The sequence below is a fragment of the Oncorhynchus mykiss genome, chromosome 8 (assembly GCF_057628025.1).
Source record: "Oncorhynchus mykiss isolate SJ-2025 chromosome 8, ASM5762802v1, whole genome shotgun sequence".
NCBI lineage: Eukaryota > Metazoa > Chordata > Actinopteri > Salmoniformes > Salmonidae > Oncorhynchus > Oncorhynchus mykiss.
The window spans coordinates 46582625-46606600 of NC_143029.1; the positions used below are offsets into that span (position 1 = coordinate 46582625).

General features: G+C 41.7%; 1 protein-coding gene across 4 annotated transcripts in view; it reads left to right on the forward strand.

Annotated features, from left to right (window-relative positions):
• Positions 1–22630, forward strand: part of myo10 (myosin X) — a 96737-nt gene extending 74107 nt beyond the window's left edge. For all 4 annotated transcript variants that reach the window (XM_090181686.1, XM_090181689.1, XM_090181690.1 and 1 more), the window contains 13 exons: positions 246–335; positions 760–815; positions 5173–5315; positions 5492–5683; positions 12485–12642; positions 12822–12945; positions 13302–13599; positions 15907–16114; positions 16371–16507; positions 17420–17540; positions 17754–18245; positions 18658–18849; positions 19060–22630. In XM_090181686.1, the coding sequence (XP_090037812.1) occupies positions 246–335; positions 760–815; positions 5173–5315; positions 5492–5683; positions 12485–12642; positions 12822–12945; positions 13302–13599; positions 15907–16114; positions 16371–16507; positions 17420–17540; positions 17754–18245; positions 18658–18849; positions 19060–19170 (2322 nt within the window). In that variant the 3' untranslated portion in view covers positions 19171–22630. The remainder of the gene's footprint in view (positions 1–245; positions 336–759; positions 816–5172; positions 5316–5491; positions 5684–12484; positions 12643–12821; positions 12946–13301; positions 13600–15906; positions 16115–16370; positions 16508–17419; positions 17541–17753; positions 18246–18657; positions 18850–19059) is intronic.
• Positions 22631–23976: the final 1346 nt, after the last annotated feature.

Below are 23976 nucleotides of genomic sequence, written 5' to 3' on the forward strand. Positions count from 1 at the left end.
TTGTGCCCTTGAGCAAGGCCCTTAACCCCAAAACATGCTCTCCATTCAGGGGTGCTGTACTGCAGATTTACCCTGTGCTCGCCTCAGCTGTATGTGTGATGTGTGCTGCCTGGAGGGATGAGAACGGAGCAGAAGACACATTTCTGTTGTTCTCTGTAACTAATGTTGTATTCTTGTTGTATTGTTCCTGTGTGTAGTTTCTGTGGTTCCTATTGGCTGACACTCTTCTCTGTGTTTTCAGTCAGTGGTTCAGTGTGCTCAGCCAAGTGCACACCTCCACAGAGCAAGAGATCAGGGAGATGCACGACGAACAAGCCAACCCCCAGAATGCAGTGGTGAGTACTACAGGAAGAAGAGGAGGATGATGGGAAATAGAGTTCAATACGGGAGCTTTGGTTATACAGTATGTAAAGGGAAAGCTGGGTATACAGAATGCTGGAAAACATTGTGGTTTTGGGGGGATGGTGTCTGATTCAGAACAGGTATTTATTAGGATCCCCAATTAGCTGTTGCTGAGGCAGTGGCCACTCTTCCTTGGGGGAGTGTGTGTGTCTGTGTGTGTGTGTGGGTGTGTATGTGTGTATTTGTGTGTGTGGATGTGGGGAAATAATGAGAACCTAGGGAGAAGGAAGAAGGTCAAACTCACATCAGAACCCCAGTCACACTGAACTGTATCTTTTGTGTAAAGTGACTTTGTGCTCTGACTGGTAGTTTAAGGACATCTATTCTCTCTCTTATAAAGGCTCTCTCTCTCCTCAGGGAACCCTCGATGTTGGCTTGATCGATTCAGTCTGTGCGTCAGACAACCCTGAACGGTAAGATTCAAGTTACACCGACAGTAGGGTCCAAAACGATGGACACCCTTGATAAAGATTAAGAAAAATGACTGCATAAAATAAATAGTTCAAATACTGAGCTACATTGTATAAAAAAATATATATATTATTTTATACTGAAACAATTGCTCTGAGAAAGAGATTTGTTGAACAAGTAGTACTTTTTTCTCTCAAAAAGATAGGGGTCAAAATGATTGACACCCCAGTTTTCAATACCTTTCAATACCTCACCTTGTGAGGATAAAAAACATAAGCTTCAAACTGTAAACAGTGCCTTCAACTTTGTCCAGGTTATCAGTCAACCTACCAGGGTAGTTACAAACAGCACAGGAATGAAATCATCAACATGTACTGATCACATCTTTACTAATGCTGCAGAACTCTGCTTTAAAGCAGTATCCAAATCCATAGAATGTAGTGATCACAATATAGTAACCATATCTAGGAAAACCAGAGTTCCAAAGGCTGGGCCTAATATAGTGTATAAGAGGTCATACAATAAGTTTTGTAGTGATTCATACGTTGATGATGTAAATACTGTTTGTTGGTCTGGTGTGTAATGAGGAGCAACCAGACGGTGCACTTGACACATTTATGAAATTCATATTCCAGTTACTGATGCACCCATTAAAACGTAAAAATGGTTCAATCTCCGTGGATTGAGGCGGAATTGAAAAATGATATGGTTGAAAGGGATGAGGCAAAAGGAATGACAAATAAGTCTGGCTGCCAACTGATTATCAAACGTACTGATAGAGAAATCATGTGATTAAACTGAAAAAGAAGAAGAATAAACTATACTATGAATCAAAGCTAAATTATATAAAGAATGACAGTTTAAAGCTTTGGAGCACCTTAAATGACATTTTGGGGAAAAAGGCAATCTCAGCTCCATTATTCATTGAACCAGTTGGCTCATTCATCACAAAACCCACTGATATTGTAAATTACAAAAACAAAAAAATAATAATAATTGGCAAGATTAGCAAACTTAGGCATGACATGCCAGCAACAAACGCTGACACTACACATCCAAGTATAACTGACCAAATGATGAAAGACAAGAATTGTAATTTTGAATTCTGTAAAGTGAGTGTGGAAGAAGTTAAAAAATGATTGTTGTCTATCATCAAGGACAAGCCACTGGGGTCTGACAACCTGGGTGGAAAATTACTGAGGATAATAGTGGACGATATTGCCACTCCTACTTGCCATATCTTCAATTTAAGTCTACTTGAAAGTGTGTGCCCTCAGGCCTGGTGGGAAACTAAATGAATTCCGCTACCCAGGAATAGTAAAGCCACTTTTACTGGCTCAAATAACTGACCAATCAGCCTGTTACCAACCCTTAGTAAACATTTGAAAAATGTGTTTGACCAGATACAATGCTATTTTATGGTAAACAAATTGACAATAGACTTTCAGCATACTTATAGGGAAGGACATTCAACAAGCACCCCACTTAGATAAATGACTGATGATTGGTTGAGAGAAATTGATGATAAAAAGATTGTGGGGGCTGTTTTGTTAGACTTCAGTGTGGCTTTTGACATTATCGATCATAGTCTGCTGCTGGAAAAACGAATGTGTTATGGCTTTAAAACCCCTGCTATAATGTGGATAAAGAGTTACTTGTCTATCAGAACACAGAGGGTGTTAGGGTCTATGTATGAGGATGACTCAACACTATATACGTCAGCTACTACATCGAGTGAAATCACTGCAACACTTAACAGAGAGCTGCAGTTAGTTAGGAATGTGTTTCAAAGAATAAATTAGTCCTAAATATTGCAATAAATAATGTTGAAATTAAACAAGTTGAGGTGACTGGACTGTACATTGTCATGGTCAAAACATGTTGATATAACAGTAGCTAAGATGGTGAGAAGTCTGTCCATAATAAAGCGCTACTCTACCTTCTTAACAGCACTATCAACAAGGCAGGTCCTACATGCCCTAGTTTTGTCGCAACTGTACTACTGTTCAGCTGTGTGGTCAGGTGCCACAAAGAGGGACTTAGGAAGATGAATTGTCGCAGAACAGGGCAGCACGGCTGGCCCTTAAATGTACACAGAGAGCTAACATGCTTGTAAATCTCTCATGGCTCAAAGTGGAGGAGAGATTAAATTCATCACTACTTGTTTTTGTAAGATGTGTTGACATGCTGAATGCACCGAGGTGTCTGTTTGAACTACTAGCTTGGACACCCATGCATACCCCACAAGACATGCCACCAAAGGTCTCTTCACAGTCCCCAAGTCAAGAACAGACTATGGGAGGCAAACAGTACTACATAGAGCCATGGCTACATTGAACTGTATTCCACATCAGGTAACTGATGCAAGCAGTAAAATCTGATTTAAAAAGCAGATAAAAATACACCTTATAGCACCGCAGGGACTGTGAAGAGACACACACACAGGCACAGACACACACTTACACATACACATGATAAGACACGCACTCTACACACTAGAGGTCGACCGATTATGATTTTTCAACGCCGATACCTATTATTGGAGGACCAAAAAAAGCCGAGACCGATTAATCAGACAATTTTTTTTATGTATTTGTAATAATGACAATTACAACAATACTGAATGAACACTTATTTTTTACTTAATATATAATACATCAATAAAATCAATTTAGCCTCAAATAAATAATGAAACATGTTCAATTTGGTTTAAATAATGCAAAAACAAAGTGTTGGAGAAGAAAGTAAAAGTGCAATATGTGCCATGTAAGAAAGCTAACGTTTAAGATCCTTGCTCAGAACATGAGAACATATGAAAGCTGGTGGTTCCTTTTAACATGAGTCTTCAATATTCCCAGGTAAGAAGTTTTAGGTTGTAGGAATTATAGGACTATTTCTCTCTATACCATTTGTATTTCATATACCCTTGACTATTGGATGGTCTTATAGGCACTTTAGTATTGCCAGTGTAACAGTATAGCTTCCATCCCTCTACTCGCTGCTACCTGGGCTCGAACCAGGAACACAACGACAACAGCCACACTCGAAGCAGCGTTACCCATGCAGAGCAAGGGGAACAACCACTCCAAGTCTCAGAGCGAGTGACGTTTGAAATGCTATTAGCGTGCACCCCGCTAACTAGCTAGCCATTTCACATCGGTTACACCAGCCTAATCTTGGGAGTTGATAGGCTTGAAGTCATAAACAGCTGCTGGCAAACGCACAAACGTGCTGTTTGAATGAATGCTTACGAGCCTGCTGGTACCTACCATCGCTCAGTCAGACTGCTCTATCAAATCCGGAAACTATCATCTCGAAAACAAGACGTTTATTCTTTCAGTGAAATACGGAACCGTTCCGTATTTTCTCTAATGGGTGACATCCATAAGTCTAAATATTCCTGATACATTGTACAACCTTCAATGTTATGTCATAATTACGTAAAATTCTGGCAAATTAGTTCGTAACAAGCCAGGCCGCCCAAACTGTTGCATATACCCCGACTCTGCGTGAAATGAACGCAAGAGAAGTGACACAATTTCCCCTGGTTAATATTGCCTGCTAAGCTGGATTTCTTTTAGCTAAATATGCAGGTTTAAAAATATATACTTTGGTGTATTGATTTTAAGAAAGGCATTGATGTTTATGGTTATGTACACATTGGAGCAACGATACGCACCGCATCGATTATATGCAATGCAGTACACGCTAGATAAACTAGTAATATCATCAACCATGTGTAGTTAACTAGTGATTATGATTGATTGATTGATTGATTGATTTTTATAAGATAAGTTTAATGCTAGCTAGCAACTTACCTTGGCTTACTGCATTCGCGTAACAGGCAGTCTCCTCGTAGAGTGCAATGTAACTGCAAGGTTGCAAGATTGAATCCCCCGAGCTGACAAGGTAAAAATCTGTCGTTCTGCCCCTGAACGAGGAAGTTAACCCACCGTTCCTAGGCCGTCATTGAAAATAAGAATGTGTTCTTAATATTAAATAAAGGTGTAAAAAAAATACTGATTTCCAATTGTTATGAAAACTTAAAATCGGCCCTAATTAATCGGCCATTCCGATTTAATCGGTCAACCTCTACTACACACACATACACATGGATTTTGTAATGTAGGTACTGTCTGTGATAGTAGAGTAGTGGCCTGAGGGAACACACTTAATGTGTTTTGAAAAGTGTTATGAAATGTAATGTCATGTAATATTTTTTATTGTCTAAATCGGTATTAATGTTGCTGGACCTCAGGGAGAGTAGCTGCTGGCTTGGCAGCAGCTAATGGGGATTCTTAATAAATACAAATACAAAGATTGAACTAAATGTACAACTTCACTCCTCTCCCTTCCCAGGACCAACTCCTTTGTGATGATCACAGCTAACAGGGTGTTACACTGCAATGCCGACACTCCTGAAGAGATGCACCACTGGATAACATTGCTACAACGTTCCAAAGGAGACACGCGTGTGGAGGGACAGGAGTTCATCATCAGAGGTCAGACATTGTTACGTTACATTAGCGCCAGAGGTCCGACATTATATTATTATATTATGTTACATCATATCTGACCAGATCGTTATATTATATTATGCTACACCTTTAGGGATACATTTCGGTTGATATTTGATTTTGATTGAGTTGTAAAATGGTTCAAATATCTGCCTCATTAGGCTGGCTCCACAAGGAGATGAAGAACAGCAGCAGAGCCTCTCTGAAGCTGAAGAAGCGCTGGTTCCTGCTTACCCACAACTCTCTGGACTACTATAAAAGCTCGGAGCGCAACACCCTCAAGCTGGGCACCCTGGTGCTCAATAGCCTGTGCTCAGTGGTGCAGCCTGACGAGAAGGTCTTCAAGGAGACAGGTTAGAACTGGATTAGCTACATATACCTTTTTAGCACTACTGAGCTGAGCCGAGCTGTATTTTACCACGCTAGCCTGGTTTTGTACGCACCTGATAACATTTTCACCCTACAAGCTGAGCCGAGCTGTGTTGTACTTTGCTGGCTTGGTTACACATCCAGGTGATAGCCTTTTCACACTACTGAGCTGAGCCGAGTCAAGCCGAACTCTACTGTGCTGGCTTAGTTACGCATTTCATCATAGTTGTGCGAACCTTGCTTGAAAGGAAAAGAGAAAAGAGAATATCCGAGCCAGGACAGTACGATTCGTGTAAGAATGAGGGAAAGGTAGCTTAATAAAACGGGTAAGGGATGGCTGGGAGGTAACACAACGGGTGAGTCTGTAGGAACACAAGGTGAGAGGAGTTTGTGTTACACAGGTTTGTCTTCTTGGCCTTGATATTTTAAGCTTCGGTGTTTGTAAAGGAAGAGGGTACAGCTCTAAGGACAAAAGTTGGATGGATGTTTTCTGGGAAATAAACCATATAAAGAATACATATCTAATTCAGTATAACAATATAAGGATAAGTAGATACTCAAGAACAAAGGCCTGTATAAGAGGATAAGGCTAGGCTAATGGCTGGGCCCAAGGTAAAACGCTGGTTTCCTGTTCTATCTGATAATGAATTGCACACACCTGGTGTCCCATGTCTAGATCAGTCCCTGATTATAGGGGAACAATGAGCAATGCAGTGGAACTGGCTTCGAGGTCCAGAGTTGGGTTTGAGGGATCTAAACCACATCAGATACATATGTAAAAGGAAAGAGGACAAGCTTAATCAATAGCGCATCAAAGGAGAAACAGGAAATAAACTTCAGGTATGTAAGGAAGGAATATAACCAGAACACTTCTCCAGAAACTTCACTCAGTCCATGAGGTAGCCACACTGATTAGGATGCATATGTGCTGAGGGAGGAAGTCCCGTCCCTGCAGGGCCTTTTTCTTCTGGGTTGTGTTTGTTTATTTTGTTTGTTTTATTTTATCTTGTATTACAAATGCTTGGAGAGTCTGGAAGTGAGTGGAGAATTATCCAAAATGAGAGTGAAAGTGTGAAAACACAATGATGTGTCGTAATATGTAGTCATGGAAATGTTGCTATTATCTCATACTAACAAGATCACTGTAGAAAAGGCCTTTATATTTAATTTCCCTATGCACCCCTAGTTTGTCCCTTTAGTTAGAATAACCGACAGCTCATTAGTCGAATCACCCCTAACTTTCCATCCAATCAGAGACGTTCTCTTTAACCTGCTCGTCTCCAGTCAGTGAGTTGCTGTGAAGACAGAGAGTGGACAGTTTGTGAGAAAACAAGTTGCAGCATGTTTGGCGTGCATCTAAAAGCAGTGTAGTGTTGCCTGGAGAAGTGGGTATACTCCAGAATGTCCCAAACGGCCCACACGGTGGAGGAAAGGTTCCCTGTGTGAAAAATTCTAAGAGAAACAGTGACACACTGTGAATGACCTAAAATTATAAATCCCATATTGGTCTTTCACAGTCAGGCCAACCCAAGCAGTACTGTGCAAGTAGGATAATAGTATGCCTACTATTTAAACAGATAAATTAGGCTGTCAAACTGAGTCAGAAATTCACAGATTTCAGATGTTTCCCTTTTTCAGATTTTAGCTGTTGAAGCCACACTTTAATTCACTCATCCTGTTACCGGGATCCTTTTCGTCAACATCCTCTGAATTGCAGAGCGCCAAATTCAAATTAAATTACTAAAAATTATTTAATTTTCATGAAATCACAAGTGCAATATAGCAAAACACACATTAGCTTGTTGTTAATCCACCTGGCGTGTCAGATTTCAAAAAAGCTTTTCGGCGAAAGCATACCAAGCGTTTATATAAGGACACCTCTCTCAGTAGGCAAAACATTACAAACGGCTAGCAGCCAAGTAGATTGGTCACGAAAGTCAGAAAAGCGATAAAATGAATCGCTTACCTTTGATGATCTTCGGATGTTTGCACTCACGAGACTCCCAGTTACACAATAAATGTTCCTTCTGTTCCATAAAGATTATTTTTATATCCAAAATACCTCCATTTGGTTGGAGCGTTATGTTCAGAAATCCACAGACTCGAGCGGGTCAAGAGCAGGCAAACGAAAATTCTAAATAGTATCCGTAAAGTTCGTAGAAACATGTCAAATGTTTTCTATAATCAATCCTCAGGTTGTTTTTACAATATATAAACAGATAATATTTCAACCGGGACTGTAGCTTCTTCAATAGGAGAGAGAGAGAAAATGTCTTCTCCAAACTGTTGCGCATGCAAAATGCTGCTGGCACCCAGCCATCCAATGACGCGATGTGATCTTTCTCGCTCATTTTTCAAAATAAAAGCCTGAAACTATGTCTAAAGACTGTTCACACCATGGGGAAGCCATATGAAAGGGATCTGGTTGATATCCCTTTAAATGGAGTGAAGGCAGGCTATGGAACGGAGAGCTTTCAGGAAAAACAGCACTTCCGGACTGCCTGTTACGCGCACTTTCGCCTGCAATATCAGTTCTGTTATACTCACAGACAATATATATATATATTTTTTTTTACCCCTTTTTCTCCCCAATTTTGTGATATCCAATTGTTTTTAGTAGCTACTATCTTGTCTCATCGCTACAACTCCCGTACGGGCTCGGGAGAGACGAAGGTTGAAAGTCATGCGTCCTCTGATACACAACCCAACCAAGCCGCACTGCTTCTTAACACAGCGCACATCCAACCCGGAAGCCAGCTGCACTGTGTTGGAGGAAACACCGTGCACCTGGCAACCTTGGCTGGCGCGCACTGCGCCCGGCCTGCACTGGTGCGCGATGAGACACCGGCCAAACCCCCCTAACCCGGACGACGCTAGGCCAATTGTGTGTCGCCCCGCGGACCTCCCGGACGCGGCCGGTTACGACAGAGCCTGGGCGCGAACCCAGGGTCTCTGGTGGCACAGCTGGAGCTGCAGTACAGCACCCTTAACCACTGCGCCACCCGGGAGGCCTCACAGACAATATTTTGACAGTTTTGGAAACTTTAGAGTGTTTTCTATCCTAATCTGACAATTATATGAATATTGTAGATTCTGGGCCTGAGAAATAGGCAGTTTCATTTGGGTACGTTTTTCATCCAAACATCAAAATACTGCCCCCTACACTCAACAGGTTAATAGTAAAACAACAAAATTGGATGTTGTAAATCCATGTTGTAAATGCTTAAACCACATCAAGAGACCACAGAGAAGAAAAAAAAATTCCAAGTGTGTAGTTAGTGTAGTTACTCTTTAATTCCACTGTACAGGCACTTAGGACTGTTGTTTGATTAGAGGTGTTTCTGTAGCACATGAGATGGAGTTTGCAAAAAAATTGTATCTAGATTGTTGCGAATAATCATGATATCATTCTGCCAGGTAGGCATAGGTTAGTTAACATTTCATTCTTAAAAGCTGTTGGGGGGGTTCTAAGCTGACATATGGAATTGTTTTAAGATGGTCATAATTTGGATAATTTAGCTATTTGATTTTGAATTTTAGGACCCCTTTAGGTATCAAAAGAAATATGTGTATTTTTGGGGGGGATGTAATATTGAGTATGGTCTTTACTACTATAGCCCAGAGAAACGCATTGAATAACACATTCATAAATGGCAAAAAAGCTACATAAAAAACAAGGTATTGAAGTGCTTGTCCTTTATCTAGGAGACATAAGAATGCTCGTATTATGTTTTTTGTCATTTTTACACATAACCACTTTTTTTGGTAGGCACAAACTGCCATCATACTTCCCGCGACAGTTGTGGGGGTCGTAGAGCAAAACAGAGAACACCATCGTGTTCCCTTTCCACAGTGGGGTCACATTAGTTTGTAGCCCAAACAGTTCGGACTCAGTTCGGCATATCGACTGTACCGACATCAGACGAGTCCCCTGACACTTGTGGGGGTCGTAGAGCAAAACGGAGAATATCCCCTTTCCATAGAGTGGTCATAATAGTTTGTAGGTCAAACTGTTCAGAAGCTACAGACGTTTTCGTGAGAAGACCGATTTTCGGGATGTCTCATGGTCTCACAATGCAAAACAAAAACTGATATCTGTAACTTCAACTGACTGATGCATCAGTCAACTCCAGGGGGTTAATTGAGAAGGTTATAGGGAAAGCCTTTCCATATTCCAGAGCATGGTTAGGCCTATCATTAGCCCTCTCTCGCTATATATGAAACCTGATATTTTAGTTCATATTATGAGGCATATCTTACCTTGCTTCAAAGTAGCCTATATCCAAAATCCCACCATAAAAACGTGGAGGCAATTAATTTATAAATACTTCCTCACTTCCTCCAGTTCTATTGGCTTTCTTTTTCCTTTTCTAGCTGCGAAAGGCATTATCCTAGTCATATTATCAGCCCATGATAGTTGTTGCATCTTTAATCCTCCCCTCTTTCTAAATTTCGACCGGATAGGTCCATCTCTCTCCATGAAACTGCTCTCAAAAGCGGTGCACATTTTAGAAAGGTGTTTTTCTCGCAAAGTGAATTCTGGAACATTCACACGTAGGCCTACAATCGTGTACACTTTGCTGTGCCTAAAATGTGAAGAAATAATAGTTTATCAACAATTTAAGCTTAACATTCTGATCTGTTCCATCAGCCTTACTAATTAATTGATAATTGATATACTTCCACTAAACTACTTTGATACGCATCCTAAGAAGTGAGTATACACAAAGCTCACTGAAAAATACACTATATATACAAAAGTATGTGGACGCCCCTTAAAATTAGTGGATTTGGCTATTTCAACCACTCCCGTTGCTGACAGGTGTATAAAATCGAGCACACAGTCATGCAATCTCCATAGACAAACATTGGCAGTAGAATGGCCTTACTGAACAGCTCAGTGACTTTCAACGTGGCATCGTCATAGGATTCCCCGGTCAACTGTAAGTGCTGTTGTTATGAAGTGGAACCGGTTAGGAGCAACAACGGCTCAGCCACGAAGTGGTAGACCACATAAGCTCACAGAATGGGACCGCCGGAGGGTGCTGAAGCGCGTACAGCGCACAAATCATCTGTCATCGGTTGCAACACTCACTACCGAGTTCCATACTGCCTCTGGAAGCAACATAAGCACAAGAAATGTTTGTCGGGAGCTTCATGAAATGGGTTTACATGGCCGAGCAGCCTCACACAAGCCTAAGATCACCATGCGCAATGCCAAGAATTGGCTGTAAAGTTCGCTGCCATTGGACTCTGGAGCAGTGGAAACGCGTTCTCTTAAGTGATGAATCACGCTTCACCATCTGGCAGTTTGACGGATGAATCAGGCTTTGGCGGATGCCAGAAGAACGCTACTTGCCCCAATGTATTGTGCCAACTGTAAAGTTTTGTGGAGGATGAACAATGGCCTCGGGCTGTTTTTCATGGTTCGGGCTAGGCCCCTTAGTTCCAGTGAAGTGAAATATTAACACTACAGCATACAATTACATTCTAGACGATTCTGTGCTTCCAACGTTGTAGCAACAGTTTGGGGGAAGTCCTTTTCCTGTCTCAGCATGACAATGCCCCCGTGCACAATGCGAGGTCCTGCTCAGAGCCCTGACCTCAACCCCATCGAACACCTTTGGGATGAATTGGAACGCCGATTGCGAGCCAGGCCTAATCGTCCAACATCAATGCCCGACCTCACTAATGCTCTTGTGGCTGAATGGAAGCAAATCCCCATAGCAATGTTCCAACATCTAGTGGAAAGCCTTCCCAGAAGAGTGGAGGCTGGTATAGCAGCAAAGGGGGGACCAACTCCATATTAATGCCTGTGATTTTGGAATGAGATTTTTGATGAGCAGGAGTCCACATACTTTTGATTTTGTAGTGTATATTAGGGTTTTATTTTTCATCTTTTTTTTTGACAAATGTTAAAAATGTTCCTTGTCTTTGACATTACAGAGTATTTTGTGTTTATCGTAAGATAACAAAATGTGCAAAAAGTCAAGGGAGTGAATACTTTCTGAAGGCACTGTAGTTAGACAAGTTAGCTACTCTAAATTGATTGATAGTCTGAAATTGCTTCTTGGTAGCTAGTTATGAGGTTGGGAGTTTGGGGACCTATCTGGAGTAGCTAAAGCCAACTTCATAAAATTGCTAGGTGGCTAGTAGTATTGCAGAGAAACAATTTTTTTTAAATAGATTTATCGGCATGACGCCTCTGTCATCTTGCTAGGTGCACACTTGAACTAAAGTGTAACTACACCCCAAAATCTTCAGACCTAGTTTCAGACCTAAAAAGTGGTCTCCTGATGTGGTTTTCGCATTGTTGTGGACTTTCAATTTTGCTGTGCGATTGAGAGCAAAAACCTGAAAAACCTGAGAAAGAAAATTGCAAAATAGAAATCTAGACAAACAAAACTGACAAAACTGAATTTGGGGAAAAACTATACGAATAATTGTTTTTATAACGAAAACAGATTTATGTAAATGTATAGTCTACGTACAATCAGAAGGAGCTTATACTTAAGACTGATATAAGTCTTATATTAATTTTTCAAGATACCCTTTCAGTTTTAATAAAAAGCATAATTTTTTTCTGTTTTTATAAAATACAAAGACAAGTTTAAAATCGAAGACAGGTTTAATGTTAAAAATTATTAATGTTGATCTTACTTAGAAAATAGTCCTGATCATATAGGCCTGAATCTAGATGATATCCAAAACAACTGACACTGAATTCATACATTTTCAGTAAATGTAATTGTAATTTTAAATCCTCCACTCTTTTCGCTTCCCAGGTTACTGGAACGTCACAGTTTACGGCCGGAAGCACTCGTACCGTCTCTACACCAAGCTCCTGAACGAGTCCACGCGCTGGGCCAGCGCCATGCAGAACGTCATCGACACCAAGGCCCCCATCAACACCCCCACCCAGAAGCTCATCCAGGACATCAAGGTTTTTCAATCATTTTTAAATAAAAATTAATGAAAAAACTAAGTCACTCTGGAAACATCCCTGACAGCCATGATTATGTGTATTTATATAATAGTGATAGATTTATTTAGAGAAATAATTAGATTGAAGCGTCCTTTACTCCTCTCCGATGAGATTGTCATGTCATTCTATATCCATAGGAGAACTGTCTGAACTCCGAGGTGGTGGAGCAAATCTATAAGAGGAACCCCATCCTGCGCTTCAGCCACCACCCGCTCCACTCGCCACTGCTGCCCCTGCCCTACGGAGACATCCACATCAGCTGTAAGATCGCACACTATGCTCCTTTCATTATGCACCCGCTCCCTCCCTCACCAACATCACCAACTGATAGCAACCTCTTTCTTTCCCTCTACATGCACACACATGCATCTCTCTCTCTTTCTCTCTCAGACACACACACACAATTTGTATTTCTCTCTCTCTCGCTCTCGCTCTCACTTTTCACCAACTGACAGTAACCTCTTCCCTCTCCCCAAAACAGCATTGAAAATCTAGGGCCACACGCAAACACACACACACACACACACACACTATAAGTACATTAGACATGTCCTGTTCTGAAAATATTGAGTTATTATCTATAATTGTCCCTTACCTACCCCCTTTCCCCTCTGCAGCCCTGAGGAACAAGGGCTACACGACACTCCAGGACGAGGCGCTCAAGATGTTCAACTTGCTGCAGCACCTGGAGGGTGTTACCGACCCCGTGACCATCATCCAGGGTGTGCTGCAGACGGGCCAGGAGCTGAGGCCCCTGAGGGATGAGCTCTACTGCCAGCTGGTCAAACAGACCACTCGTCCCCCACAGCCCTGCAGCCCTGGGAACCTGTGCAGCTGGAGGATCCTGGCATGCATGTGCTGCACGTTCATGCCATCGCGCGGAATCCTCAAATACCTCAAGTTCCACTTCAAGAGGTGAGAGGGCCCAGTGTTGTAGCAAATATGACATTTGGTCAGTCTTGCTTTCTGTTGAACGACACATTAGAAGGATCAGAGTGTTGTGGGCCGCACATGCTGGGTATTTTTGATAGCTGATAGTAAAACACTTTGCATAAAACCATCTGCTTAATGAGCAGGAGCACTTTATATGATGGGGGTAACACCTTATTGGAACAAGTCATGACACCTTAATGAGTGTTGCAATATTATTCATAACACCTTTATGAGTGTTGCAATATTATTCATAACACCTTTATGGGCGTTGCAATATTATTCATGACACCTTTATGGGCGTTGCAATATTATTCATGACACCTTTGAGTGTTGCAATATTATTCATAACACCTGAGTGTTGCAATATTATTCATAACACCTTTATGAGTGTTGCAATATTATTCATAACACCTTTTTGAGTGTTGCAATATTATTCATAACACCTTTATGAGTGTTGCAATATTATTCATGACACCTTTGAGTGTTGCAATATTATTCATGACACCTGAGTGTTGCAATATTAGTCATAACACCTTTATGAGTGTTGCAATATTATTCATAACACCTTTATGGGTGTTGCAATATTATTCAAAACACCTTTATGGGCGTTGCAATATTATTCATGACACCTTTATGAGCGTTGCAATATTATTCATGACACCTTTATGAGCGTTGCAATATTATTCATGACACCTTCATGAGCGTTGCAATATTATTCATGACACCTTTATGAGCGTTGCAATATTATTCATGACACCTTTATGGGTGTTGCAATATTATATTATTCATAACACCTTTATGAGTGTTGCAATATTATTCATAACACCTTTATGAGTGTTGCAATATTATTCAAAACACCTTTATGGGTGTTGCAATATTATTCATAACACCTTTGAGTGTTGAAATATTATCATAACACATGTGTTGCAATATTATTCATAACAATCGTCATAACACATTTATTTATCATCATTCATAAAACATTTTTAAATTAAAGTCCCTTCGAATAGCTCTTTAGTCATCAGTACAACGGAAATTCATGTTTTTACTGTCACAGTACCCAACCTCCTGACACACTATTTACGCACCAGTCTGGGAGCACCGGCTAAGCCTCGGAATATTACCCAGGTAGCAGTTTAGGGGTTGCTCAGGGCCACAATGGCAGTAAGGCTGAGGTGTCAAACTCAATTTCCGGAGGACGATGTTATATATTTTGTTTTTAATTTCTTTTATTGAACCTTTATTTAACTAAATAAATTCATTGAGGGCCATGTATCTGCTGGTTTTTGTTATCTCCTTTAAATCATTTTCCAATTAAGACCTAAACAATCAGGTAAGTAGAGTTCCTAACTAATCAATGACCTTAATTGATCAATCATGTACAAGGTAGGAGAGAGAACTTGCAAGACACTCAGCCATCCAGGAATTGAGTTTGGCATCCCTGCCTAGGGGTTGGAATCAGACCTCGGTGTAAATTGTGTATTTCAAATACTATAGTGCTTCTCAAACCTCTCCTCGGGGGCTCCCAGACATTTCACAGTTTTGCTGTAACCTCAAACTAGCACACCTGATTCAATTAGGTAAGGGCTTGATGATTAGTTGACCAATTGAATCAGGTTTGCTTGCTCTGGAATAGTTCAAATACGGATGGGGGTTCCTGAAGAGAGGTTTGAGAAAGGCTGCTCTAACTAGCTGTGCTTGATTATTGAGCTTGCCTGGCACAATGGAACCATTGGAATAGTCCAAAAAGTACTATTTGATCCCAGGTCTGGATGTCACCAGAGCAATTGATGTCATTGTAACATGTTGAGACCTGAAGTTAATGCCTTGGCTTTAGCTCAGCAGAGGCTAAGACAGTCTTGTGGTGTGCAGGACTAACCCAGTAACACCAAACCATCAGGCTCACTCCCACTAGATTTCTACTGGAATTACTGAAAAGAAAAACATATATTTTCAAGGTTCCTTATGAATGATGTTGAATAAATGTGTTATGAAGGATGTTATGATACCGCAGCATTCACAAAGGGGTCATGAATAGTGTTATGTATAGGTGTTATGAGGGCATTATCTATACCGTCTTCATATAAAGTGTTACCAAATGACCACGTCACATTCATAGATGTGAAATATGGTGGGAGCTAGCAGGTCAGGTAGAATTCACATCTGGTATAGCACATCCTGAAATGGCTATTTCCAGGTCATGAAAGTAATGCTTCATTAGTATCGCAGAGCCTTAAAACTTAACAAAAGCACCAGCATAACAGGGCTCCCCCTCTGTTTCTCCTCCAGGGCTCGGGAGCTCTTCCCAGGCATGGAGATAGAACGCTACGCCTCATTCGGCCTGGATTCCCTGAGGAAGACGCGTGGCCGGGAGTACGTACCCTCCCAGGAGGAGATCCGGGCCGTGGTGGCACGTCAGGATATGACCACCACGGTGCACTGCCATGGCGGAGGCTCCTGCAAAATCACCATCGACTCTCACACCACCGCCGGAGAGGTGAGAGCCGGGGAGGGAAACAAGTTGGGAGTTTAGGGTTGTGGTGATCCAACGGTAATGGGTAACGGACTGCAATAACCTTAACCAAAATACAACATATCTGTCTACAGTGTGCTGAATACCGGAGGTAAGTTAGCTGAAGATAACCACCGTAAACTGCTAAAAGTTTACTTTTTTGTCCCGTTTTTGTTACTTTGACTCATTTGTTTGATCGCTTACTTCACAGTTGATAACTGTGTGTGTGTATGTGTCCCAGGTGGTGGAGAAGCTAATACGGGGCTTGGCCATGGAGGACAGCAGGAACATGTTCGCCCTGTTTGAGCACAATGACACCACTGACAAAGCCATTGAGAGCCGCACAGTGGTGGCTGACGTCCTTGCCAAGTTTGAAAAGTACGTTTGAGTGATAAAGTGTGTGTGTGTGTCAGTGACGTGCGGTGGCTGAGTAGGTACAGGGTATTATCAAAGCCAGATTTACTCAACAGATAGCTCCAACAATAAATCTACATTGAAATAAAAGGCAGAAATCAAAAATACTACATACTTCATCAAGGTAAATAAAGCAAACTCGACCAAACAATGAGAAAATTAAGCTTCAAAAGGAAAATCTTTTATAACGGTAGCTGAGGATTCAGCACTGGTGAATGGATAGCGCTGGGGCAGGTTAACTCTATGGTGCAAAGTGGACAGCATCTTTGTCTAGCCAGCTATAATTCTTTCCGTTTGTGGACAAGCCAGGAGACGGTTTGTGGGCACAGGTCATTTCACACACACACACCGATTACATTTTGCAAGTTTGAATACACCAATAAACCGTTATTCACATGTTCATTCAACAGTAGCCTAACCTGCAAATTGCTAAAGAAAATGCATTTAGTCCTACCTCAGTCCTATTTTGTCAGGTTGTTTTTGCTCACTAGCTAGCTTTTTTACTGAGTTGAAGGGATGCACGCCAAATTATGTTGACACGCCCAAATAATGTTGAAGCTTTCAAGACAATACTAATGCACAAAATATGAACTTTGCTCAATGCAACAAAGGAAGCTAGTATAAACAGCAAGGCCTATGCATTGAGTGGAGTAAGGAATGGCTGCGCATGTCAACGATTTGACTAGATGGGAAGGTACAACGAGAGATTTTGATGTAGTTTCAGCAAATGTTGGTAGTTTGGGCATAAAAGCCCCCCAAAACATTTTTTCTTTCTTTTAACACCTATTTTATTAGCCTACCCTGACTGCCCTGGTGTGTGTGTGTGTGTGTGTGTGTGTATGAACAGTACTAGTAACACTCACTCATCTTTTCCAGGCTCTCTGCAAGTCAAGATGAGACCAAGACAGGCTGGAAGTTCTATTTTAAGCTTTACTGCTTCTTAGACACAGATAATGTACCCAGGGACTGTGTTGAGTTTGCCTTCATGTTTGAGCAGGTATGAACCAGCAAAAAAATATCCATCCACACTGTTTTTGTCTGTCGGTCGGTCTACATACTTTAAATTATCAAGATCCGTAATTGTTGTTGGCTGTGTGTCTGCCAGTCTAAACGTTAATCCGATGATAACAGCTTGTCAAAGACAATCTCTTTCACTACCCCACACTCTTTTTCCTCTTTCCTCCTTTCTCTTTCTCTTGTCCTCCTCCAGGCCCATGAGGCGGTGATCAGAGGCCATTACCCAGCTCCGGAGGAGACCCTCCAGTTCCTGGCTGCCCTAAGACTACAATACCTCCTCGGAGACTACAACCCCCAAGCTACCGTGCCCGAAATGTCTCAGGTGTTCCCTATGACTCGGTTGCGTGCCCGCATCCAAAATTCCGCCAAGACTTTCTCCCCGGCCACTGGTTTGGGCATGGGGTCAGTGGTGGACCGTTCCGATGGAACCTTGGAGAAGAAGCGCTCCAGCTTCTTGGAGGGAACGCTAAGGCGTAGTTTCAGGAGCGGCTCAATGAGCCGCCAGAAGTTGGAGGAGGAGAACACGCTCGAGGCCTGGATGAGGGAGGAGATAGCGGCAGCACGAGCCAGCCTGGTGGACAAGTGGAAGAAGCTGCAGGGGATGAACCAGGAGCTGGCCATGGTGAAGTACATGGCCCTGGTCAAAGAGTGGCCCGGCTACGGATCCACGCTCTTCGAAGTGGAGGTGAGTGGCCCTTACCAAACAGTGGTTTACATTTCAATTTTAGACATTTAGCACAGGGTTTCTTACACCGTTTTGTCTGGGATCCTCTGTCATTTCGCATTTTTGTTCTACTCTACCACTATCACACCTAGGTTGTGTTCATTAGGGCACACAATGGAAAATGTAAAAAATAAAAAAAAATCCGGAAAACTAATTGATTTGTGTTTCCCTGTTGATTCAGTCTGTTTTCTTACGTTTAGTGCCTTTTGAACACAATCCTGATTCAAGGGCTTGATGAGGATGCATAGTGTTCGACTGAAACAAAGAAATAACGCCCAGATCCGGACCGAAATGGAAAACTCTATAAGTGAATCACCATAATTTACCCATTTCTCCTACTCATACCATGTCTCCTTCTTGTCTCCTTTCCTAGTCCTGTGACGGGGCCTTTCCAGTGGAGCTGTGGCTGGGGGTGAGCAGGGAGGCCATCTCGGTGTATAAGCGTGGCGAACCCTGGCCCCTGGAGGTCTTCCCCTATGAGCTCATCCTTTCGTTTGGGGCCCCACTGCCAAATGCCTACAAAATAGCCGTGGAGGGCCGCGAACTGCTCTTCGAGACCAGTCTGGTATGTTAAGCCACCAATGATCCCATTTGTGCATTATATAGGCTGTTATAAGGAGCCATGGTGGTAATGGAATGTTTTTTAATGCAATATAATAATGGTACACGGTATTATAATTATACGTCCATAGAAAGTGTTGCAAACCATTTTCTGTTATACAGCGACTGTGTCAACTGTAAGGTCCTAACTGCGCCTCCTTCACTCTTTCCCCAGGTTATGGACATTGCCAAGCTGATGAAAGCATACATTAGCATGATCGTTAAAAAGCGCTACAGCAACTCTGCATCCATCAGCAGCTACGGTAGCCAGTGTAGCACCTGGTGAGGTGTCGTCCAAGACCTTTCACCTTTCACCTTTCATCACTTAGCAGAGGGCTGGGGGAGGTTGAGTCCTGCGACAGCCTTGTCAGGACACCTTTCCCTCAGTGTTTTGGAGAAATGTGATTTTGAACACTCTGGGCCAGACTGACTTTCTCATGGCTCTTATTGCTAACCAGCTAGCTTTGTCTTTCTTATGCTAACATGCTACCATTACAAGGGCTTTTGTTACAGGGTGAGACTAGTGTTACTGGGGTGGTTCCTATGAGTGTGCGGAGTTGGGGCATGGCCAGTCAGAATCTATAAGGGTTCGAGGTAGAAGTCGTCCCTAACCACAGATCTAGGATCAGATTACCCAACCCCAAACCCCAGATTGAAAAATAATAATAAATCTGACCCTGGACCAGCGGTTAGGAGAAACTTCTACCAACTCACGAGTACCATGTTTGGTTCTTCTAATGGATGAAACCTCAATTGGACGCCCACTTCTAAGCTTTGGAAATTTTGGGCCCTTCCCGATTGTTAAGGAACCATCTCTTTTATTATCAAGAAATGGAAATATGCAACTCAATACTCAAATTATTTTCAAGTGGCATTTTTAAATATATAATGATTGTTGAAAGGGGAACATTGCCAGTGATTAAAGGGTTAAAAGTGCTTGGAATAAACCCTTAAAATAGCAGACTGCTTAGCGGCACCCCATCCTTACAGACGGTAAATCATTGGAAATTAATTATTTGATTTAATGAAAATTTCCCCCTCGTACAAATAAAACATTTGTTCAGCTTTCTGGGTATACCAATTTTCTCAACTCAAGTTGTCATTTAACAGGTCCAAGCAGGAATGCATGATACATCGATTTTGATGTGAAATAGGCATACCTAAACCAGTGAGTGATTGGCATGAATTTTGGATTGACAATTAGGCTATTGTTGCTAGAATATTACTGTCAAAATAGGGCTTCAGAATTGCAGATTTATTTTGTTTAATAGAGAGAAATGTACTTGTGTACAAATAGGCTATCACACTTGGGGCTAATCACTGAGGGAGGGGAAACTCGAAACCAAAACCCCAATAGTAGCCTACGGTTTCTTCTTGCCATTGGATTTTTAAATGCTCCACAATTATTGCATTCTTCTCTTCCCTTCTCTCCATCTAGACTACTCGGAGCACACAGGGAAAAACGGGGCAAGGCAAACACTTTCATGCAGGAATCAATATTGTATTGTTGGACCAAATCAGAGTTTTAGCTGCCCCAAAAATCTAAAGTTTTGAGTGAAGTGACCTGCTAAAATTTGTAGTTTGCATGGATGCGTCCACTTCAAAGTGTGGAAGTGGAATTTCCACCTCTCCAGTGTGTCTACAAAGGACTGTTTCAGGCCTAGTGCTTATTTGACTCATTATATGCCTCGCTTTATTTGACAGCATTATTTGAAAGGATTTTAGGCCTAGTGCTTATTTGACTCGTGCTTTTTTAACTCATTATATACACCTCACTTTTAAGAGTTGGGGGACATCAGGGCAGCGGGTCATGAGATACTGCCCAAGATTTTACCCACTGCCTGCCATAGACTATAAGCGTAGCAGTGCAGTTTATACTGTACTGCATGTTGCAAATGTAATATTACTATTGTGAGACCTAATTGCCATGGTAATTAGGAATGTCCAGTCAATTATGGCCCACAAATGTACATCTTAACTTGCATCAAATGCTTTATGACAGCATAATCTCCCATAGCGGTGCCAATCCAAACCCCCCAAAAATTGAAAATATTAAAAATAGAAAGGGCCCAATTTTATCAGATCCGCTTTAGCCGACATTTGCATATCGGTTGTTTTGGCTATGTCGGGGCTAGAACCACATCAAATCCACAAGAAGCTCTGTGCGGTAGGCTATTGTGGAAATTGCCATTGGATGGACCGAGTCGCATTAGTAATAATCCTATGCAGCCTCTACACTTCGATTAGGCTGATACAAATCCTTATTGTTGCTTGACAGCTCTTAATGTAGTTACACCTCAGACACCGCCAAAACACCAGCTATGTAGGCGTCAGCTGTCGCCTGTTCACACTTGATCCGATTGAATCCTAGCCTGAGAGCTCCTTTGAATCAGATCCGCTTTAGCCGACATCGGTTCTTTTTGCTGTGTCGTTTTTGCGGTGTCGGAAGTGGCACCGCATTAGAGCTGTCCAAAAAAAAATATTGGATCCCAGCGTTACTCCTAAAGTGTACATCGCCATATGCTGCAGAGTCGCATGAACAGAAATCCCATATGCATCTGTGTTTACAAGTTCAAACACTGGAATGTGAGATGTAATCTACACCTCAAATAGGATGATAGAAATCCTCATTCGTTTAATGATTTTTCAATTTGAGGGTAATCATTTCTATATAACCTACACCTTCTCGTTCGGAACTTCTAACATGAGTGGGGCGGGTGTGGCTTCGTGACAATGATCGCAAGAGCAGCTGTTTACCGATTTATGGCTCCAATGCAGTTCCACCTACAACACCGCCAAAACATCTACTATGTGGATGTCTGCCATTGCCGGTTAACACTTAATCTGATTGGTCGTAGTTAGTTTAAAGTCCTCGTTTTTATTTAGAAGACTTTGGACTAGTGAGCTTTGCAGCCCAAAGGACACTTACCTGATGGGCTAGTAAGGGAAGGGGCCTAACTTTCTAACTAGGGACCCAAGAGTTTTTTTACGCCTCCTGCGGACTGGGCGAGAAGTAGATCGTCTGCGTCTGGGCATGATTATTGCTATACCCACTGAGTAGCTGGACCCATGCTTTTATAGGCTTTGCCTTAGGAGTGAAATCACTTCATAATGGCACTGACATGATGCAATAGCAACAGTGCCATTCCAAACACAAAAATCTGGAAACAAGACAAAGATTCTGAAAATTGGCCAAAAATGCTAGGAGTAGACCCTCCCTTCAGCTTAGAAAGCTTAGTGTATTATAATATAGATAGGGCAGCTTGGTCCAAAATAATCACGTTTACTTTAAACATCTGGACGAAAAACACAGCAGTACATACTCAAAAGATCTCCAGCTTGGAAGGTGCTTCATTATTTCCCTCTACCAGCAAAGTTCTCGTAAAGTTCCTGCAAGGTTGCTTTAACATAAGCGACACCCCACAGCATTTCACTGGAACTCCGCGGGCGGTAGCTCCACCCAAAGATATGCAGGATTCTTCCTCAGTGCCTTGTTGTATATTATGTACACGTGTTCTTTTTCAATGGATTTGGTTTTAACCGTCTATAAAATTCTCTAACTGAACCACAAAGAAATATATGAGATTACCATGTTATTTTTCTCCCAAAGTCATTTTCAAAGCTTACAGTGAAAGTATAACAACGGTATACAATACTGGTCTTGGTCGGTGTATCTTTTTTTTCCATTTGTATTAGCTGTGTTATGTATTAAAGGATGATTCTAGCAATAAATGAATACCTATTTACTCAGGTGTCTGTGTTGAGTTATTTTATGTGTATTTTAACAGTATTCAGGATTAGAGGAGACAATCTGACTAACTTGTAATCAGACAAAGAAATTACAACATAAATTCATTGTCATGATTCACTCTCCTCATCTCTGCACTGTGATGGCTGATGTGTAAGCTGTCTGGTGCATAATGGCTACCATGTCATCACCCAGGTGGTTACTACATATTGCTCATGGATGTAGTGTTTCCCCCGTACAACGTTAATGAAGTGCTTCGAGCATCGAGGAAAATTGTATATAAATCCAACCAATATCATAAAACAAAATTGTAAGACAAAAAAATCTGGTAGTTAAAGACCAGTGACTACATATGTAAACCACCCAACGTGCATTTGTTTGCTGATTCTGTACTTAATGAGCCGAATGCAGTGCTTATTCCTAAACACATGCTCAACCTTGAGCAGAATCCCATCTCTAACATACTAGAAACAGTATTTATCAATGCCCATTCAACAAAAGGTTTGTAGAAAAACACTTACCACCTTTGACCTGGGAATTAAGTGAGAGAGAAAACCAACTTTAAGAAAAATAAATTGAACTCCAGGAGTAGAATTTTCCTTGATGAAAAATAACCATGAATCGTCAATCAGATGCAACTTCTACTACAGCCTCGTCTTGATTTAATTTTTTTTATTTTTTATTTCACCTTTATTTAACCAGGTAGGCTAGTTGAGAACAAGTTCTCATTTGCAACTGCGACCTGGCCAAGATAAAGCATAGCAGTGTGAACAGACAACACAGAGTTACACATGGAGTAAACAATTAACAAGTCAATAACACAGTAGAAAAAAAAGAGAGTCTATATGCATTGTGTGCAAAAGGCATGAGGAGGTAGGCGAATAATTAAAATTTTGCAGATTAACACTGGAGTGATAAATGATCAGATGGTCATGTACAGGTAGAGATATTGGTGTGCAAAAGAGCAGAAAGGTAAATAAATATAAACAGTATGGGGAAGAGGTAGGTAAGACTATGTACAGCTGCAGCGATCGGTTAGCTGCTCAGATAGCAGATGTTTGAAGTTGGTGAGGGAGATAAGTCTCCGACTTCAGCGATTTTTGCAATTCGTTCCAGTCACAGGCAGCAGAGAACTGGAACGAAAGGCGGCCAAATGAGGTGTTGGCTCTAGGGATGATCAGTGAGATACACCTGCTGGAGCGCGTGCTACGGGTGGATGTTGCCATCGTGACCAGTGAACTGAGATAAGGTGGGGCTTTACCTAGCATGGACTTGTAGATGACCTGGAGCCAGTGGGTCTGGCGACAAATATGTAGCGAGGGCCAGCCGACTAGAGCATACAGG